Raw genomic sequence first — 15,601 nt, 5'->3', positions numbered from 1 at the left:
GACCGGCGTTCTCAAAACTGGAGGACTACTTTGAGGCCCTCTCCCTGTACCTGGGGGAGCTGGGCATCCCGCTGCCTGCAGAGCTGGAGGAGCTGGACCACACTGTGAGCGTGCAGTACGGCCTGACCAGGGACTCGCCCCCCTAGCCCTGGCCCAGCCCCCTGCGGGGGGGCGTTCCACAGCCAGCATTGCCCCCTCTGCGCCCTATCCCTGCTGTGGGCAGGGCCATCTGGGTTTCCTGTGGATTGGCGGCTTGTTTAGAAGCAGAACAAGCCATCCCTACTACCTCCCCAGGAGGCGAACGGGCGCAGCACCAGGGAAATGCATCTCCACAAGTTTTGGGGCCTGGTTACTGTCTGTAAATCCAACACTCTCCTGAAAGCTGTGAAGAAGACAAAAAAAGCCTGGCTCCTGGGCCAGGAAGAAGCTGTTACTCGGGACCACTGGGGAACTACCTGGCAGTGGGTTTCCAGGAGACTCTTGCTTACACTAATCGGCGTGACCTGGACCTGCTGGGCAGGATTCCAGGGTGAACCTGCCCATGGACTCTGAAGTCTCTGGTCCAGCTGGGGACAGGTGGACTTCAAGTGGGAGTGTGGACAAGAGGAAGACTGGTGGCCAAGTGGCGATCCAAGGATGTGAAACGAAAGTGGTGCTACCCCCCTGCCACTCCATGTCCCGTCCTCCCCTGGAGCAGGGGTTGAGGGAGTAGATTTTGAAGAGTCCCTTAGTTTGTGGTGGAACCGGCCAGGAGTCGGGAAGGAAGGGTTGGGTTCTGTTCACCTCCCAGGCCACACCTGTGTGAGGGGAACTTCCGCCTAGTTCTCAAACTGTACTGCTAAAGACTGGCTGAGAACATCTGGGTGGCATCCTCTCTGCCTACAGGAAGTCACCCACAGTGCAGGAAGAGGCTGGCGGATGGAAAGAGGCTCTGCCCTCCAGAAAACCCATATCCTGCCAGCTGTCACTCATACCCTGATGGGCACCTCAGTCAGAAGCCCGAGACACTTGCTATAGCTAGATGGGTTCTGGAGGACAGTGTGGCTTGTCACAGGCCCAGTGTGTGAGGCCGGAGCCGTGGGACTCTCAGCCATCTCTTGGCTTTGCGGCAGCTACTGCTCACCCTTCATGCCTGGTCCAGGTACCAACGTGGGCAGGAAGAGGTGGTGGCAGTCCCAGAGCTTAGAGACAGCTCCCTGAGCTGGGCCTTCTGGCTTCTACGTCCCTCGTTGGCTGGCCCAGCTCACTAGCTCCCGGCTGCAACCTCCTGAGCCACAGCCATGGGTTGGAAAGCCCTGGGGGCAGCCTCCACCTTGGCTCCCACAGTTCCAGGGACTCAACACAAATACTAGATTTGCCTCCTCCTAAGTGTCTGTGTGCTTGCGCCATATTTAACAAATTGGGGATGGGTTTGGGATATTATTGCGATGTGTGGTGGTTGTATTGGGGGTGGGAGGGAGGAGGCGGGTGGGAGTGATCCAAGAGAGTGGTTGCTGTTAATACTATCTTGTTGTATCTGTTGGGTGATATGTGAAATACTGTTCATAGACCTGATGAGTTGCGGGATTAGATGTCATCTCTGGCTATGCTATATAGGCCATACTTATGTGTGAGTGTGCAGGCTCGTGGGGTTGAGCCCTGGGCTCCCAGCAGCAGCAAGGTCAGCATTGTATGGCTGGTTGTGCCTCAGCTGTCCCGCAAGCTTGGGAGTGGTGGGTCCAAGCTGGGCCATTGAGCAGACCAAATAAATTAAGCAGTTAACAAAACTGGAGATACTGAGAGTGTGACTTGGGACATGGCTCAAGGAGATGCATATGGAGGGTTTGCTGGCCTGTCTGCTCCCTTCTGGGGGAATGCTACTGGCCAGGCCACATGACTCCCCAACTCTAATCCCCATTCCTTACAGAACATGTTGTCCATCCCACCTGCGGCAGCCCAGGCCTTAGAGCAGGGCTGACTCCCACCTGCCAGCTGGGTCGTTCCGTTGGAGCCCTATACTCCCCCCCTCTAATACACGTGCACTCCTGAAGCCTGGATATCCTGGAGTCCTGTCCGCAGGGCTGGTGCCGCCTTCATAATGGGAAGAAAGGAAGGCAAGTCACCCCCAGCCCTAGTGCTTGTGAGAGGAAAAGACGCAGTTCTTGCCTCTGCTCGTGGGGGTGTTGTCGAGGGGTAACCTTTGGGCAGGATGATGCTATCTGGTGTGCGGGACCCTGAGCACAGTACACATCCATCTACCCAAAGGTGATTTCTCCAAAGCCTGAGGAGCCCCAACTTAAGGGCAGAATCTGATTCCTGGAAAAACTGAAGTTGTAGGGTGCCTCTTGCAGATAGAACTATAGAGCGGTGTCTGGGCATGGGCAGAGGTCACCCTCGGTGTTCCTACGGACTAAGAACGCTGAAATCCCTTGCTAAACTCTTAACAAACACTCCCATTGTTAGTTGCTTTCGGAGCCCTAGGAGTCACCTGGCAGGGTCCTTCCTCAGCTCAGAGTTGTTCCCGGCAGCCCAAAGACCCACCCTCCTCTGCACACACACCCTTCCTCTGGCTGCTGCAGCCCCACCACCCACCAGTTGTTTCCAGCCCCAGCCAAGCGCTGCCTGCATGTCCATTTCAACTACCCGCACCTCAGAAAGAACGCTGAGGGGGAGAGGATTTGCAGTGGCCAACAACCTATTGAGACGCCCGCACACCCATCTTGCTTGCAGCTTCAACCTGAAAGATGCCCGGTGATGACAGACGGAGGCTGCAGTTACCAACCATTCAACTGTTGCTACCTCCAGGTTACAGGGCCAGGGTGAGGGAGAAAGCCAGCGCTTGCCACACAGGTGTTGACAAGGTAACCAAAAGCCTTCCACGTCATGGGAGCAGTGTTTCTAGCACCCAAGAAAAACTTGGCAATATGGCATCTTTTTTATTTATTTATTTATATAAGTCAAATGCAGAGCAGTTTCCTGCATTTTATATGCAGGTGTCAGAATGAGGTATATTAGACATGTACAGAGAGAAATGCTTTTATAGAAAAGTAGAAACCAGTAATGTTCTCTTCTTCAGTATCAGTAATACCAAGAGACCCCCTGAGGCATAGGTCCCAATCGGTACCACTGACCCCTGGGAACAGTCTGCTCAAGAGGATGGGCCCCACTAACTGCCGCCCCTCCCCCACCACCACCAAATGGGGCAGTGGAAGGGCTTTAGGAAGGAAGCTCTGGATTGGGAGCACTGCTAAGGCCTCCGAGTGTGACCTCAGGACTTGGAGGCCCTGCTGAGCCTTTGCCACAGGTAGCACAGTGGGAAAATGTACTCTCTTGGCCATGCCAGTAGCTTGCTCTATGGCCTCGGGTGTCACTTTCCCCCTCTGGACCCCTACGTCCAAAAGGCTTGAGGAACCATAAGGTCCCTTCCAGTGGTTCTATGACTGCTTTACAAGTTAGGGGTTGTGACCCTAGTCCCAGTGCCCTGCTGGAAGGCACTGGCCTAGAAGCCACAGAGCCACCTGCAAATTTAGGCCACTGCAGGGGTAAGCCCTGAAGCACTCTATTACCTTGCCTCTGAGCTTAGTTTGCAGGTTAGCCTCTGAGCAGCAGCTCACAAGGCCCCACAGTGTAATTCCCATAGGTTAGCTGGCTGGAGTCTTACCCCTGCAAAACGGAGAGAGGTCACTGAAGAGACAGCATCTGGAGCACTCCAGCTCATCTCAGGTCCTGTGGCCTAAGGCAGTCGCGATCCTTCTCTACCCTAAGTGGAATGTTCAGTGCGATTCTTCCGTTCCCTTCCTTTCAAAACAGGAAGAGTCCCTGGGCCCCAGCCCACTGGTATCAAGGCACATCTCTGCCAGCAGGCTGGTACACACCCAGCGGTCCCCAGCCTAGATCCCGTTCTCAACCCACAGCTCAGACTGCTAGACAAACGCATTTCCTGTTCTCAGAGGTCAGTAGAGCGTTCCACCCCAAATATTTAAAAAACTAAATATATTTTCTTAAATGCCACCTCTCGACCTGCTTGACCTGAACTATGAATAACAGTGTATGCCACTCAAGCCCACAGAAAACAAATGGAAGGGCGGACACCAAGGCCACCTTAGATAATAAAGCACAGAGGAGCCCAGGGGCGCTCCCTGTCCGTCCCTGATTCAGTTCTGGGGCACAGGCAATGTTTGGAAGCCCTTGTCAGCAGCACTGCTGTGAGGGCTGCCACGGTCTCCATTCACGGGCAAACTCCTGCTCCAAGAAATGGAGACAGAGCATTGGTAGGACCCTACCCAGGACTCGCCCTCAGCCCACAGTGTCACGTGCTTCTTATGATTCACCAAAAACAAAGAAAAGGAGGGGAGGGTTTTAACCACAACAAGATGTGTCAGCCCTCCCAGCTGTAGGAGGGCAGGCCATCCTGCACCAGTGTCTGCATGGGCTCCTGCCCACTGTGCAGGGGCTCAGGCCCCAGGAGTGCCTGCCTGGCCCATAAGGGGGACGCTGCCTTCCTGAAGGTCCACTGGAGTCTGATTGGTGTGGACCACGACAGTCTTCTCATCCACGATCTCACAGGTGGGGTTGGTGAAGGCAGACAAAGGCAGGGTGATTCGCTGCATCTCCCTCTCACACACTTTCTGCTCATGCTGCTCTTTCAGGTCCTTCCCCCTGGCGAGAAAAGAGGGAAGCGTTCAGGCTGTGCCTCTTGCAGGCTTGGCTCATTAGATAGTATCTCGAGGCCTAGGCAGGGCAGGAGCTAGCCGTGGTCCCAGCAATAAACAGGGATGTCCTAGATTTCCGTTCTGCCAGACCCTTAACCAGGAGCTCGTACACCTCTGGTCTCTGCTTCCTTCTCTGTAAAATGGGGGTGATAGTGGCATGTCCCTCACAGAGCTAGTGGGCTTCCGTGAAGAGAATGTAGAGGAAAGACACTTCGAGTAAGATGCAGTTTTGTTCTTTCAGCCTAGGACTCCAGGAGACCCAGAGAGCTAGCTCAGCCCTAACCCATAAAGTCCATAAAGCTGACCCGACTATCCTGTTCTGAGACAGTTGTCTTATCCTAAAGTCCCAGAAGATGTGAACCCCAGCTGGAAACAGGGACAGTCCTCAACCCACGCAGATGGCAAAAGGTACTCTGAAGGCTGCTTAGCTCAATTGGGAAACAAGGAGATAATGACCATCAGACCCCTCAGTTTTCACACGCCTTTGAATTTTCATAGTGCTCAGTGACCCGATCAGGCCATGGTGTTGCCTCATTTACTTACGTGGAACATTGACTCCACGCTAAGGACTTTATGTACATTATCTCACTTCATTCTCAGCTGAACTCGAAGAAGTAGATCTTATTCATTTTATAGATGAGGAAATGGCCCAGAGAAGTTAAAGAACTCCCCAACCACATGATGGGCTCAGACTGAAGTCTTGAACTCTGCTGATAACTCAGAAAAGTTCACCCCAAAGAAATGGTGGGGCAGGGACTCAAGCCCAGTGTTCTGGCTACACATGTAGGGCCATCCCCACTGGCCCAGGCTACCCGCATGGCAGGCCAAAGGGCTTGGTGAGTGCCTAGCACACTGCACACCAGAACCAGCACCCAGGACCCAGGTCAGCATCCTCCAAAGCCAGCAACTAGATATGTGGGATCAGCTGCCAGAGGAAATCTTCCTGGAAGGAGCACCTCCCCCAAAGAGGCCTTGTAACAGGCAGCTGATGGATGACTTGGTGAAACAATACGAGCCTACTTTAGACCTCCTCACAGAGATGGCTGAGATCTGAACGATTACGTATCTGTCACGATGTGAGATGCAATGACAGAAGTTTCCAGAGACAGGAGACTATTAAGAAAATAATAGGTGCTGGAAGGGGAGGAGTTTGTACACGTGCCTCAGAACTGTCTAAATCAACCAGTTCTCTTTACTCATGTTCTAGTACCAACAGCCTTGGCTGTGTGACACTTGGCAAAACACTTAGCCTTGCTGAGCCTTGGTTCCCTTATCTGTGAAATGGGGATAATATCTGCCTCAGAATAAGATAATGAATGTGAAAGCATTTCGAAACCAGTGTAACTGCTACTATAAAACTCATAGGAGGTTATTATGATTTGTCCTGAATATGACTTGACTCACCAAACAATGTTATCTTAATCTGGTTTCCCAAGGAAACTCTCCTACTGACCAGCCAAGGCTAGTATTGTTTACGTGACCTCAGCAATTCCCCTGCTCTCTGGGCATTCATTTCACCCTCTGTAAAACAAGGAGATGGACTACAGCCCCCAACACTCTGTAAGAGAACTAGGGAATCAGAGCATGAGACGTGCTCTGATTCCCTAGTTCTCAGTGTAAGGTCACAGAAGGCAAATTTGTGAGCTCATCTCCCTGAGTCACCCTGGATGACTGAGTTTCTGGATGTGCAAGCCTGAGGCTCCTCCCCTAGCCTTCTCACTAATCTCTGTACTGGACTCCACCAACTCCTGCAGCAGAGTAACTCCCAGAGCGCCCAGAGGAGAAACGGAGGGACATGGGGGAAGGGTCATTTAGACCAAGTGCATCCCCACTCACAGCCCGAGATTCATTTTGCCCCTGGACACTGTTCATCAGTTACAACTGCTGCCACATAGAAGGAAATACCTACCTCCAGAATAAAACAAAAAGCCAGATTCTTCAAGGTTGCCCATGTAGGGAGAATCTTGGAAGGTCTGGGTTTAATTTTATTATCAAGGGAGCCCCTAAGCCCGCCGAAGACCAAAAGGCAATTTTCAAAAGAAGTGGAGTGTGCAAGTGTCTTTTGCCCAGGCCTGAATTTCAAAATCTAAGGGGCTGGAGGGAAAGGGTTCTTACTGAGTACCTACTACGGTGCCAGGAAATGGCTTCCCATCCAGGATGAGGAGAGCTTCCTATACATCTCCTGGATGCCACACACTTTATGTATCATCTTTCATTTCCACAGCAACTTTGCAAGATAATATCCACATTTTATAGATGAAGAAACAGACTGTTTTCCTTAGCTACCTCCTTTACCAAACATCTGGCTGTGTCCAGCCGAGCTGTTGACAATGGTCAGGCTGCATCATACACGAGTCTTTAGGGGGGAAAAATCAATTTCGTATTAATGAGGCAGAGCAGCGCTGGAAGAGCAGCCAAGGATAAAGGAAGCAGATGCTGGGACTCATCTGGATTATAGTCTCATCCATTTAGAAGCCTCAAAACACACCCAACCCCATGTGCCTCCTGTTAACGGTACCTGTGTGTCCTGAAGATGCAGTGGCTGCCCCCAGCTCCCTTCAAGATCTGAGAGGCTACTAGGCCTGCTGCTTTGACCATCAGGCAGCTCAGCCCATTCTCACTGCCTTTCTTGGGGGTGGGGGCAGCCAGGCTGTTGTCTGGCAGCCAAGAAAGGACAAAAAGGCTTATTCACTGACTCAGCTCCTTTCCTAAGGGGGTAGAGTGGTGTTGACTTACAGTTTTTCCTTTGCCTTTTTAATCAGAAAAAAAGCGCTCCCTCCAGAGCTAGCAGAGACACTGACTGCGCTTGGGGCAGGGACCAGGGAGGGAGCTGCAGACTGGACGTCTGAACCTCGTGGCCTAGACAACCAGGACAAAGACCAGCCTGGCTAAGCCCTCACCCACCCCCACCTGCCGCCCTTCCTCCCCTGAGAGAAGTCTGGTGCCTACCCACCCTTCCCAGCCAGGGGAAAGCTCCATCCCATTAGCCTCATGGCCTTTGGCAGAGTTCAAGACTCTGGTAATTCTATCCCCCGACTGCTCCAGGGCCAGGATCGGGAGCTGGCCAGAGAGAGCAGGTGTGGATGAAGCTCCTGCCTGCCTCTCACATTTTTCCCTCCCGCGGGTGAGGTTGTGGAGCCACTGGAGACTACCTTCAGGCAACACAGGTGTCTTCAAATTATTACGTAACTCTGAACCATGGCTATTTTCCCAGTCAGCAGTGCTGTGCCACACGGCTCTCAGGAAAAGTTCCTCAAGGCAGCTAAGGTGAACACCAACTGTATGCCCAAACGACACTGTCTCGTTTCATCCTCACAACAAACCTGTATGGTATCTATTAGGATTTCTGGTTCAGAGATGGGAAGGCAGATGCAAAGAGATTAAATCATTTATTCAAGCAAATGGCAGAGCTGGGATTTGAACCCAGTACTGCCTGCAGTCACCAGCAGGTAATAATGTCTTTTTAGGAAATATTAGATCATCATATCTAACCTCCTGCCCCTAGACTATTTTAAGATGAGGAAACTCTGACAAAACCAGAGAAGGTAAATGATTTTTCCAGTGTCACACCCAGAATTGGTAGTAGTTCCAGCACTAGACCCTGGTTTACTTTATTTTTTTTTTTTTATTATTTTGACTTCTAAAGCCAGCTATTTTATTTTTAAAGTTTCTATTTTTCCTACTGTCCTTTGCAATTCAAAGCAAATTTGCATGAAGCTACTAGGCCTCTCTGGAGGTATGGGAGCTATTGATAATCTGTAGATATAGCTTATTAGCTGTGTACCTTGGACATCGCATGTAAAACAGTGTAAAAGCGATTCTTCTCGTGTGGCCATGAGGCTTGGGCAAGATCCTACAAGTGTTCTACCATTTACATTTACTATTTGTAATAATCTTGGGTGTGGGGGTGTGGGGTGGGTATGATGTGTGTGGAGGGAGGATATATCCCCATTTAACAGACAAGAAACCGAGGTGCACAGTGGCAGAACGTACACTCAACAGAACACGTGTTCTCTGACTCTGGGGAGAGCTTGCCACTAGCCCACATGTGGTTTCCTGTTGTATAGTGTTTTCAGAGCACTTTTGCGAGGAAAGGGTTGGTCCGGAGGTTAGTGACGGGGAGTCTGGTGACTTGGTGTCCTGCCCTGAGTTTACAGGGAAGCAAATATTAGGCTTCAGGGCAGTCTCATGACAATCTAAGAGTAGCAAATCTAGAAGAAAGGCCTGGCTTCCTCAATGGGCATAAGAACTGAGCTTGGAATTAAGAACGTTTAGTCAATTCAGGCGCCTGGAGGCCTGGAAACTGTCACAAGATTGGAGGAGAGTCAACTGCTATCCAGTGGCTGAGGAAGGAGGGTTAAACTCAGCTAACATGGTTTGGTTCTGACTACAAACTGTAGGCCGGGGCCACTACATCATTTCCTCTAACTCTCTGATATGAACAAGTAGGTGTCCCTCGACCTGCCATGTCAACCATCCCACTGGGGGCAACCACCTTGGACTGGGACTCAGGAGACCCTCTCAGGTCAACACTTCCCTTCTCTGAACCTCTGCTTCCTGAATCACGGAAAATTCGAGAAGGAACAGGGCTTGGAGCGCGTTAGTACAGTACCCACATTTTACAGAAAAGAAAAACAGCTATTGTTTGTGACCACCAAGCTGAGCAGTCACATGTCTTAGCTACAGCAATGTTCTGGAGTAGGAAATAGAAGCATCTTGCCCAAAGTCACACAGACAGCTTGTTAGGGGCAGGGTTAAAACTTGGTTCCACCAAATGTTAGGTGTGTGATCTCAGGCAAGGTACATATCCTCTTTTACCTCAGTTTCATAATCTGTAAACTGGGGATTAATACCATTATTTGCCTCATAAAAGTGATTGTGAGAATTGAGTTAAAGCACGCAACAGCTTGAGGCAGTATCTGGCATACGTTAAATGTTTGTTGCTGCTGCTGCTGCTAGTGTTGTTGTTGTCATTGTTGTTACTCAACACTTTCCCTTTTCCATCTGTAAAATGAGGAGGTTGACTACATCACCTCTAAGGACACCTTAGGTTTATTTAATGCTGGGTGATTCCCTAGGGCTGTGGGCTCAGACATGCAGGCCACCATGTCACTTCCCTTACATGAAGCCTTCTCAGACCACAGGAGAGAAATACCACAGAAAATCAGGGCTGGAGGTCAAATCCCCTGATTCTGACAAATCCCCCCAAATGGCAAATAATTTTCCCAGAGCCAGCCATTTCTATAAAAATGAATGCAGCTCTGGTTTATCATCATGCACCTGTCATATGACAGCCTTTGCCACAGGTTATCTCAGGGAACCCTCTCCAAATAAGCATTTTTCCTCTTGCTGTCTCATGACACAGGGCATGTCCCTGGGTTTCCCATGTAGCCTCTTGGCTTTCTGATATGTGGTGAGGGGTCGTAAATAGGCTCTCTGTCCTCCAACTCACTTTTTTCATCCTGTCCTAGAGGAGATCCTTATGGCGCAGGAAATTCAAGCCACAGTGGCAATAAGTGGTGGCTGCGGACCTCTTCTTATAGCAGAATTTTATAACTCACAGAAAGAATTCCATCTCTGGATCCCTGCAGTTGAGTGTCCAGCCTGATTTCTGCAGTGTCACTCACTTCACCCCAGACACACTGGCTTAGACCATCAGGGAGTTTGGTATCAAAAGAGCTGGGTTTGAATCCAGGTTCTGCCACTCCCAGGCAGTGACCTTGGGCAACTCACTTTACCTCCTGACAAAGGTTTCCTCATCTATAACATGGGGAACAAGAACACCTACTTCAAAAGGCTTTGGGGGGAGGAGTAAAGGCACCAAAGGAAAGGGTCTGTCTAAGGTCACCTAGTAAAGACTAGAACCAAGTCTCTACATCTTGAGCTGGTATTTCCTCTTTCCTCACTTTCTTTTTGAGTAAGACCCAAAGGAGTGTGATTTGACTTTGTGTGCCTTCCTCCCGTCCTCTCAGGGAGCCCAGAAGAGAAGCTACTAACCTCTTATAGGTGTAGCCCAGGACGATGCCAGCCCCAATGGCAATGATGATCACCATCATGGTAATGCCCAGCACGTAACCTGCCAAGGACAGGACACAAGGCCCCATTAGCCTCACCCCAGATAAGCAGCAACTACTTCATGAATCCCACAGGACAGGGCTGGGGCAGTCCTACCTAGGGTTCCCAGATCCTTTTTCTCCTTCGAGTTCACCCGCACCCGCTGGCTGATGCCAATCACTGGCTGAACAGCTGCCACCTCGCTCTGGGCAGGCAGGGTGTTGGCAGGGGCGAACACCTGCACCTCGTCTCCACCTGGCACTTCAGACGCCTCCTTGGTTTCTGTTGTGGAGGTTGGCGGGTCCTGGGAAGCGGTCTCTGGAAGTGAAGTCAGAAACAGCTCTCATCAGAGAGTAACCTGAGTGAATTTCACAATTAAAGCAGGCCTGAGTATTGGGGGAGCAGGGGGTGTCCACCTTACAATGCCCCATACACACTGAAATCAAACCCTGCCCCAGCGGCAAGACCAAGCCTGAAAGGGCTGTACCATTGCTGGGACAGGGAAATGTAAGGGGAAGGCCATAAGGCCTCTCCTGCCTCCCATGTCTTCATCTGTTCAAATCCTTGCCATCCTCTCCAGGGTGTCCCCCTCTATAACAGGAGACAGTCCCAGTGTCCCAGTCTTCTGGACAATTCACCTTTATTGAGCCCAAGCTTCACGCCAATCCCTGTTATATGCCTTACGTATTCCATTTAATCCTAGAGCACTGTCTTGCTGCCTCTGAAGCAACAAGCCTGCGCTCTGGAATCTAAGAAACTTGGATTCAAATCTGGACCCTGCCATTGCCTTCGGTAAATTGCTGAACTTCTCTGAGGCTTAGATCCCCCCGTTTCTTCCCAGGGAGCGCTGTGAGCATAGCCTAGCAGAGAGCAGATGATCCACAAACTGTCAGTAAACACTGAGGGGATCGCTAAGGGCTACCCCAGGCAGCGGGGCGGGCACAGAGCGAAGCCCCGCCTCCCACGGTTGTTTACAAGGCGGTCGCGTAGGATGAGCTCACTCCGAGAGGCTACAGTGGCCAATGAGCTTTGGGCCCCGCGGCCTGGAGATAGCCCTGGCCAATCGGACGGCGCGGGGGCGGGGCTGGGCCAGCGTCGTGCGGCCGCACGTGCGTGGAGGCTGTAACAGCCGCTCCCAGGCGCCCTGGGCTTGGGGGCGTCTGAGGTTCCCGGGGTCTGAGGCGGGTACCTGGGCAGCGCGTGTTCTCGCAAGGCCGCTTCTCGGGAGCGCCGGCCTCGCCGCTGACGTAGCACCAGGGCCCGCGCGGGTCCTGGTCTGGGTTCCGGCAGTAGCTGTGGTTGCCGGCGCCTGGGAGGGGAGAGAAGGCGCCATGGACCCGGGCAGGGGCCGCGACCGCGGCCGCCTCCCGCCCACCGCCCAGGGTGGACACTCACCGGACTCGGGGGTAGAGGCCAGGCTGCTCTGCGCATTCAGCCAGTTGAGGCAGCGGAGGCCCGGCGAGGGAGAGGGCTGGTCCGCCCTGTACAGGTGGCCGTTGTCCCAGAAGCAGCCTGTGAGGAACAGGAGTCCCCCGGACACTGAGTGGCGAGCAGGGAAGTCAGGGTCACTCCGGCTGGGAGACCCTAGGTCCTGCTGGGCTTCCCTGCCTCACGTGGAAAACCCCGCCGGTGCCCAGACCTCTTTTTTTATTTTTTATTTTTTAAGACGGAAAACACTGCACAAGTGCAAAGGGTTGTTATTCTGGTACCTGTGGCCCCTCCGGAGGGGGGGGGGGCTGGGTGTTTTGGGTCAGTGGGCAGCCAAGCCTGAAATTCATCCCTGTGTTGTAATTCCATGTTACGTAAACTCTGGTGTACCCTTTTCTGCGGATATGGCCAAACTTCCAACAGGCAACACTGCCAAAAGAATTCTACAAAAGCCTTGATAAGTTAGGCAAAAGATATCCTCAAACGGAGGGAACCTGCCTCATTAGCTGCCTGGATGTGATTCCAAACTTCCACTCCCCTCAGCAGGAGACCCGCGGGAAGAGGCTGGGGAAGGAGGGCCTATGCTCTGGCCTCACCATGCAAAGCCCCTAAAAAGAACAGGACTTAGGGAGTAGGGGTGATAAGCCCCCCCTCATGAGCCACAGGCAAGGAAAAGGAAAGAGAAAGTGGCTATTTGCCTTTGTTCTGAATAGCAAAGATGGAGCTCCAAGTCTCTTGCAGGGAAAGAAGGGAAAAAAGCTATCATGGGACAACAGAAACCACCTAAAAGCTTCGTTTCCTGTCATCTTCCTGTGGCGCCTGGCCATGCTTGGGAAAGGGGGAGCTTTCCCCTTTCTGCTTCCTTAAGTTGCTGCAGAAAGGAAAGATTGTAATCTTACCTCCAGATCCATAGACTTCTGCTAGGAGCATGTTGCTGAGGAGGAATGTTTGCATCCAGGCTAACAGCATCCTCACCACCTTCATCTTGCAGGTGATTGACCAACCAGTGTCCAACAGGAGTCCCCTTTGGCGGCAGCTCTGCCTCCCTGTCCCAGCCTTGCAGTCAGACCTGCCCTTGTTATGCTCTTCTGGTAAACAGCCTCTCTTTAGAACTGGGAGCTTCCCAGCTAGCTTGCTGCAGCGAGGTGTTTTTCGGCTGAAAGGCGCCCCCTGGGTCCTAAGCCTCCTATGCCACGCAAGATCACTAACCCTGAGCCAAGAGAGGAACTCTGCTAAATGAAGGGAGGCAGAGAAATTCAGGTTGTGCTTAACAGCGATCAGTTTGAAACCTGCACTGGCTGCATCCCCAGGGCTTTTCATTTCTTCTGTGTCCGTTTGTGTGAGTACAGAAAGTAATTCTGTCAAGAGGCATCATTGCTGGGCAGGGGGGTTGGAATTATAGTCACTAGGGCAGAACAGCTTAGGGAGGACATGCTAGCTGCAACAACTGAGAGGAACTCAAGACCACAAAGGGGGCACAAATAACCAGGTGGGAGTAACCCCTTCTTTTTTATTTATTTTTTTAAAGATCTAGTTTCCTAAGGTGGAAACTGTTTGCATGGATTTTTTTTTTTTTTTTAATTTTATTGGGGAAGGGGAACAGGACTTTATTGGGGAACAGTGTGCACTTCTAGGACTTTTCTCCAAGTCAAGTCCTTTCAATCTTAATTGTGGAGGGTTCTGTTCAGCTTCACGTTGTTGTTCTTTCAGTCTTAGTTGTGGAGGGCGCAGCTCAGCTCCAGGTCCAGTTGCCAGTTGCTAGTTGCAGGGGGCGCAGCCCACCATCCCTTGTGGGAGTCGAACCGGCAACCTTGTGGTTGAGAGGACGTGCTCCAACGAGCTGAGCCATTCGGGAGCTCAGTGGCAGCTCAGCTCAAGGTGCCGTGTTCAATTTTTAATTGCAGGGGGCGCTGCCCACCATCCCTTGTGGGAGTCGAGGAATTGAACTAGCAATCTTGTGGTTGAGAGCCCGCGCTCCAACCAACAACTGAGCCATCCGGGAGGCAGCTCAGCTCAAGGTGCCGTGTTCAATCTTAGTTGCAGGAGGCAGAGCCCACCACCCCTTGTGGGACTCCAGGAATTGAACCGGCAACCTTGTGGTTGAGAGCCCACTGGCCCATGTGGGAATCGAACCGGCAGCCTTCGGAGTTAGGAGCACGGAGCTCTAACTGCCTGAGCCACCGGGCTGGCCCCCTTTTTCCTTTTTTTTTCTTTTTTTTTTAAGTACCGCTTTCTTGAAAAAGAAAAGGGCCTTTGTGGTTACACGTGTTTATGAACATTGACTTTTTTTTTTAACTGTAACTGCTACGCTCAGGTCAGACATATTCCTTTGCTTATATTTGGAGTTTGGGGTATCATATATATATAGTAGGAATATAGAAGGAGTCTCTTTAGTTGAAAACACATGTTATGCAAACATCGGGACATTTGCTCAGCCATATTTAATAGTCTATCCTTTCTAACAGCCCTGAATTCATATAGAGGAAGTTAAATGTTTGCTTTTTTTCCCCCCACCCTGTGGGAAATCCATTTGCAGTGATTTATATCCATCATTAAACCTCACCATATCCATATGGCTTAGGCCTTTTGGAGTTAGGCAGAAGGGCCCTCTTCCTGTTTGGCTGACAGTTCAAGTTCCCAGGCAGCCTCAATAAACTGAGAGATAGAGCAGAGTGATTCGCCAAGACTACCTTGTGACTCAGGCAACTCTCAAAATAGAAATGGGAGACTGTTCCGTCTGAGAGTGTGCATCTTGCAGGAAGTAATTTAGAGAGGAGAGAGAGAGGAAAAAACTTTACTAAATAAATTTGGACATTTTATCAAGAAAGCTAATGTCAAATCCCCACTAACCTGAAGTGAATTTGAATTCACTGCAGTCAGATTTCAGACATGGAAAGGGCAGAAATAAATGTAGTTTACTCTTTAGAGAAATTTGCTGACAGTGATTGAGTCCTTCAGTCCTTTTAACAAGACATGTTGCTTTGTTTTGTTTTTGCAGTCACTCTCCTATCTCCTCACACAAGCTTCTGGTCCTCTGACTCCTGATTTGATCTATATTGGGAACTATACCACAGAGTCGGTAAATTTACTCTCTCACACACACGTATACACAGATAGGCCAAATTTTTAGAATTTAACAATTCTAACAATACATAGGGATCTTTTTTTAAACGCTTTTAATAAGTTTACAACATTTTTGAGACCCTACTACATGCTAGATATAGTTCTAGATACTGAGACTATATCTGTGAACAAAATATTTGAAATCTCTGCCCTCATGAAACATGTTCTAATAGGGAAAGACAAATGATAAATATATAAAATGTCAGGTGGTCTTAGGTGTTATAAAAAAAAGTGAAACGGTAAGGGAGAGAGTAACAGGGTATTTCACTTGCTGAGAAATCTTACACTATTTTCAGGGAACCAGT

General features: G+C 50.7%; 2 protein-coding genes across 3 annotated transcripts in view; one reads left to right on the top strand and one right to left on the bottom strand.

Annotated features, from left to right (window-relative positions):
• The window catches only part of LIMK2 (LIM domain kinase 2), a 54,393-nt gene extending 52,622 nt beyond the window's left edge, over positions 1-1,771 (top strand). For both annotated transcript variants that reach the window (XM_019754270.2, XM_019754271.2), the window contains one exon: positions 2-1,771. In XM_019754270.2, the coding sequence (XP_019609829.1) occupies positions 2-146 (145 nt within the window). In that variant the 3' untranslated portion in view covers positions 147-1,771. The remainder of the gene's footprint in view (position 1) is intronic.
• Positions 1,772-2,904: 1,133 nt separating this feature from the next.
• Positions 2,905-13,310, bottom strand: PIK3IP1 (phosphoinositide-3-kinase interacting protein 1). Its single transcript, XM_019754272.2, has 6 exons — positions 13,073-13,310; positions 12,141-12,257; positions 11,935-12,054; positions 10,863-11,063; positions 10,689-10,767; positions 2,905-4,638 (listed from the first exon to the last, which is right to left on the bottom strand). Exons 1-6 carry the CDS (start codon positions 13,155-13,157, stop codon positions 4,434-4,436), a joined length of 807 nt encoding a protein of 268 aa, XP_019609831.2. The 5' UTR covers positions 13,158-13,310; the 3' UTR covers positions 2,905-4,433.
• Between the last annotated feature and the right edge of the window lie 2,291 nt (positions 13,311-15,601).

The sequence above is a fragment of the Rhinolophus sinicus genome, linkage group LG16 (genome assembly GCF_036562045.2).
Source record: "Rhinolophus sinicus isolate RSC01 linkage group LG16, ASM3656204v1, whole genome shotgun sequence".
NCBI lineage: Eukaryota > Metazoa > Chordata > Mammalia > Chiroptera > Rhinolophidae > Rhinolophus > Rhinolophus sinicus.
The sequence above is the reverse complement of the archived record's forward strand: the minus strand, read 5'-3'. Positions and strand labels throughout refer to the sequence as shown.

Coding starts and splice junctions, on each gene's coding strand:
- PIK3IP1 (XM_019754272.2), bottom strand. CDS start 13,157: ATGAAGGTGGTGAGGATGCTGTTAGCCTGGATGCAAACATTCCTCCTC. Junction 12,258..13,072: donor AGAAGTCTATGGATCTGGAG/GTAAGATTACAA, acceptor TGTTCCTCACAG/GCTGCTTCTGGGACAACGGC. Junction 11,064..11,934: donor CGAGAACACGCGCTGCCCAG/GTACCCGCCTCA, acceptor CTTCACTTCCAG/AGACCGCTTCCCAGGACCCG.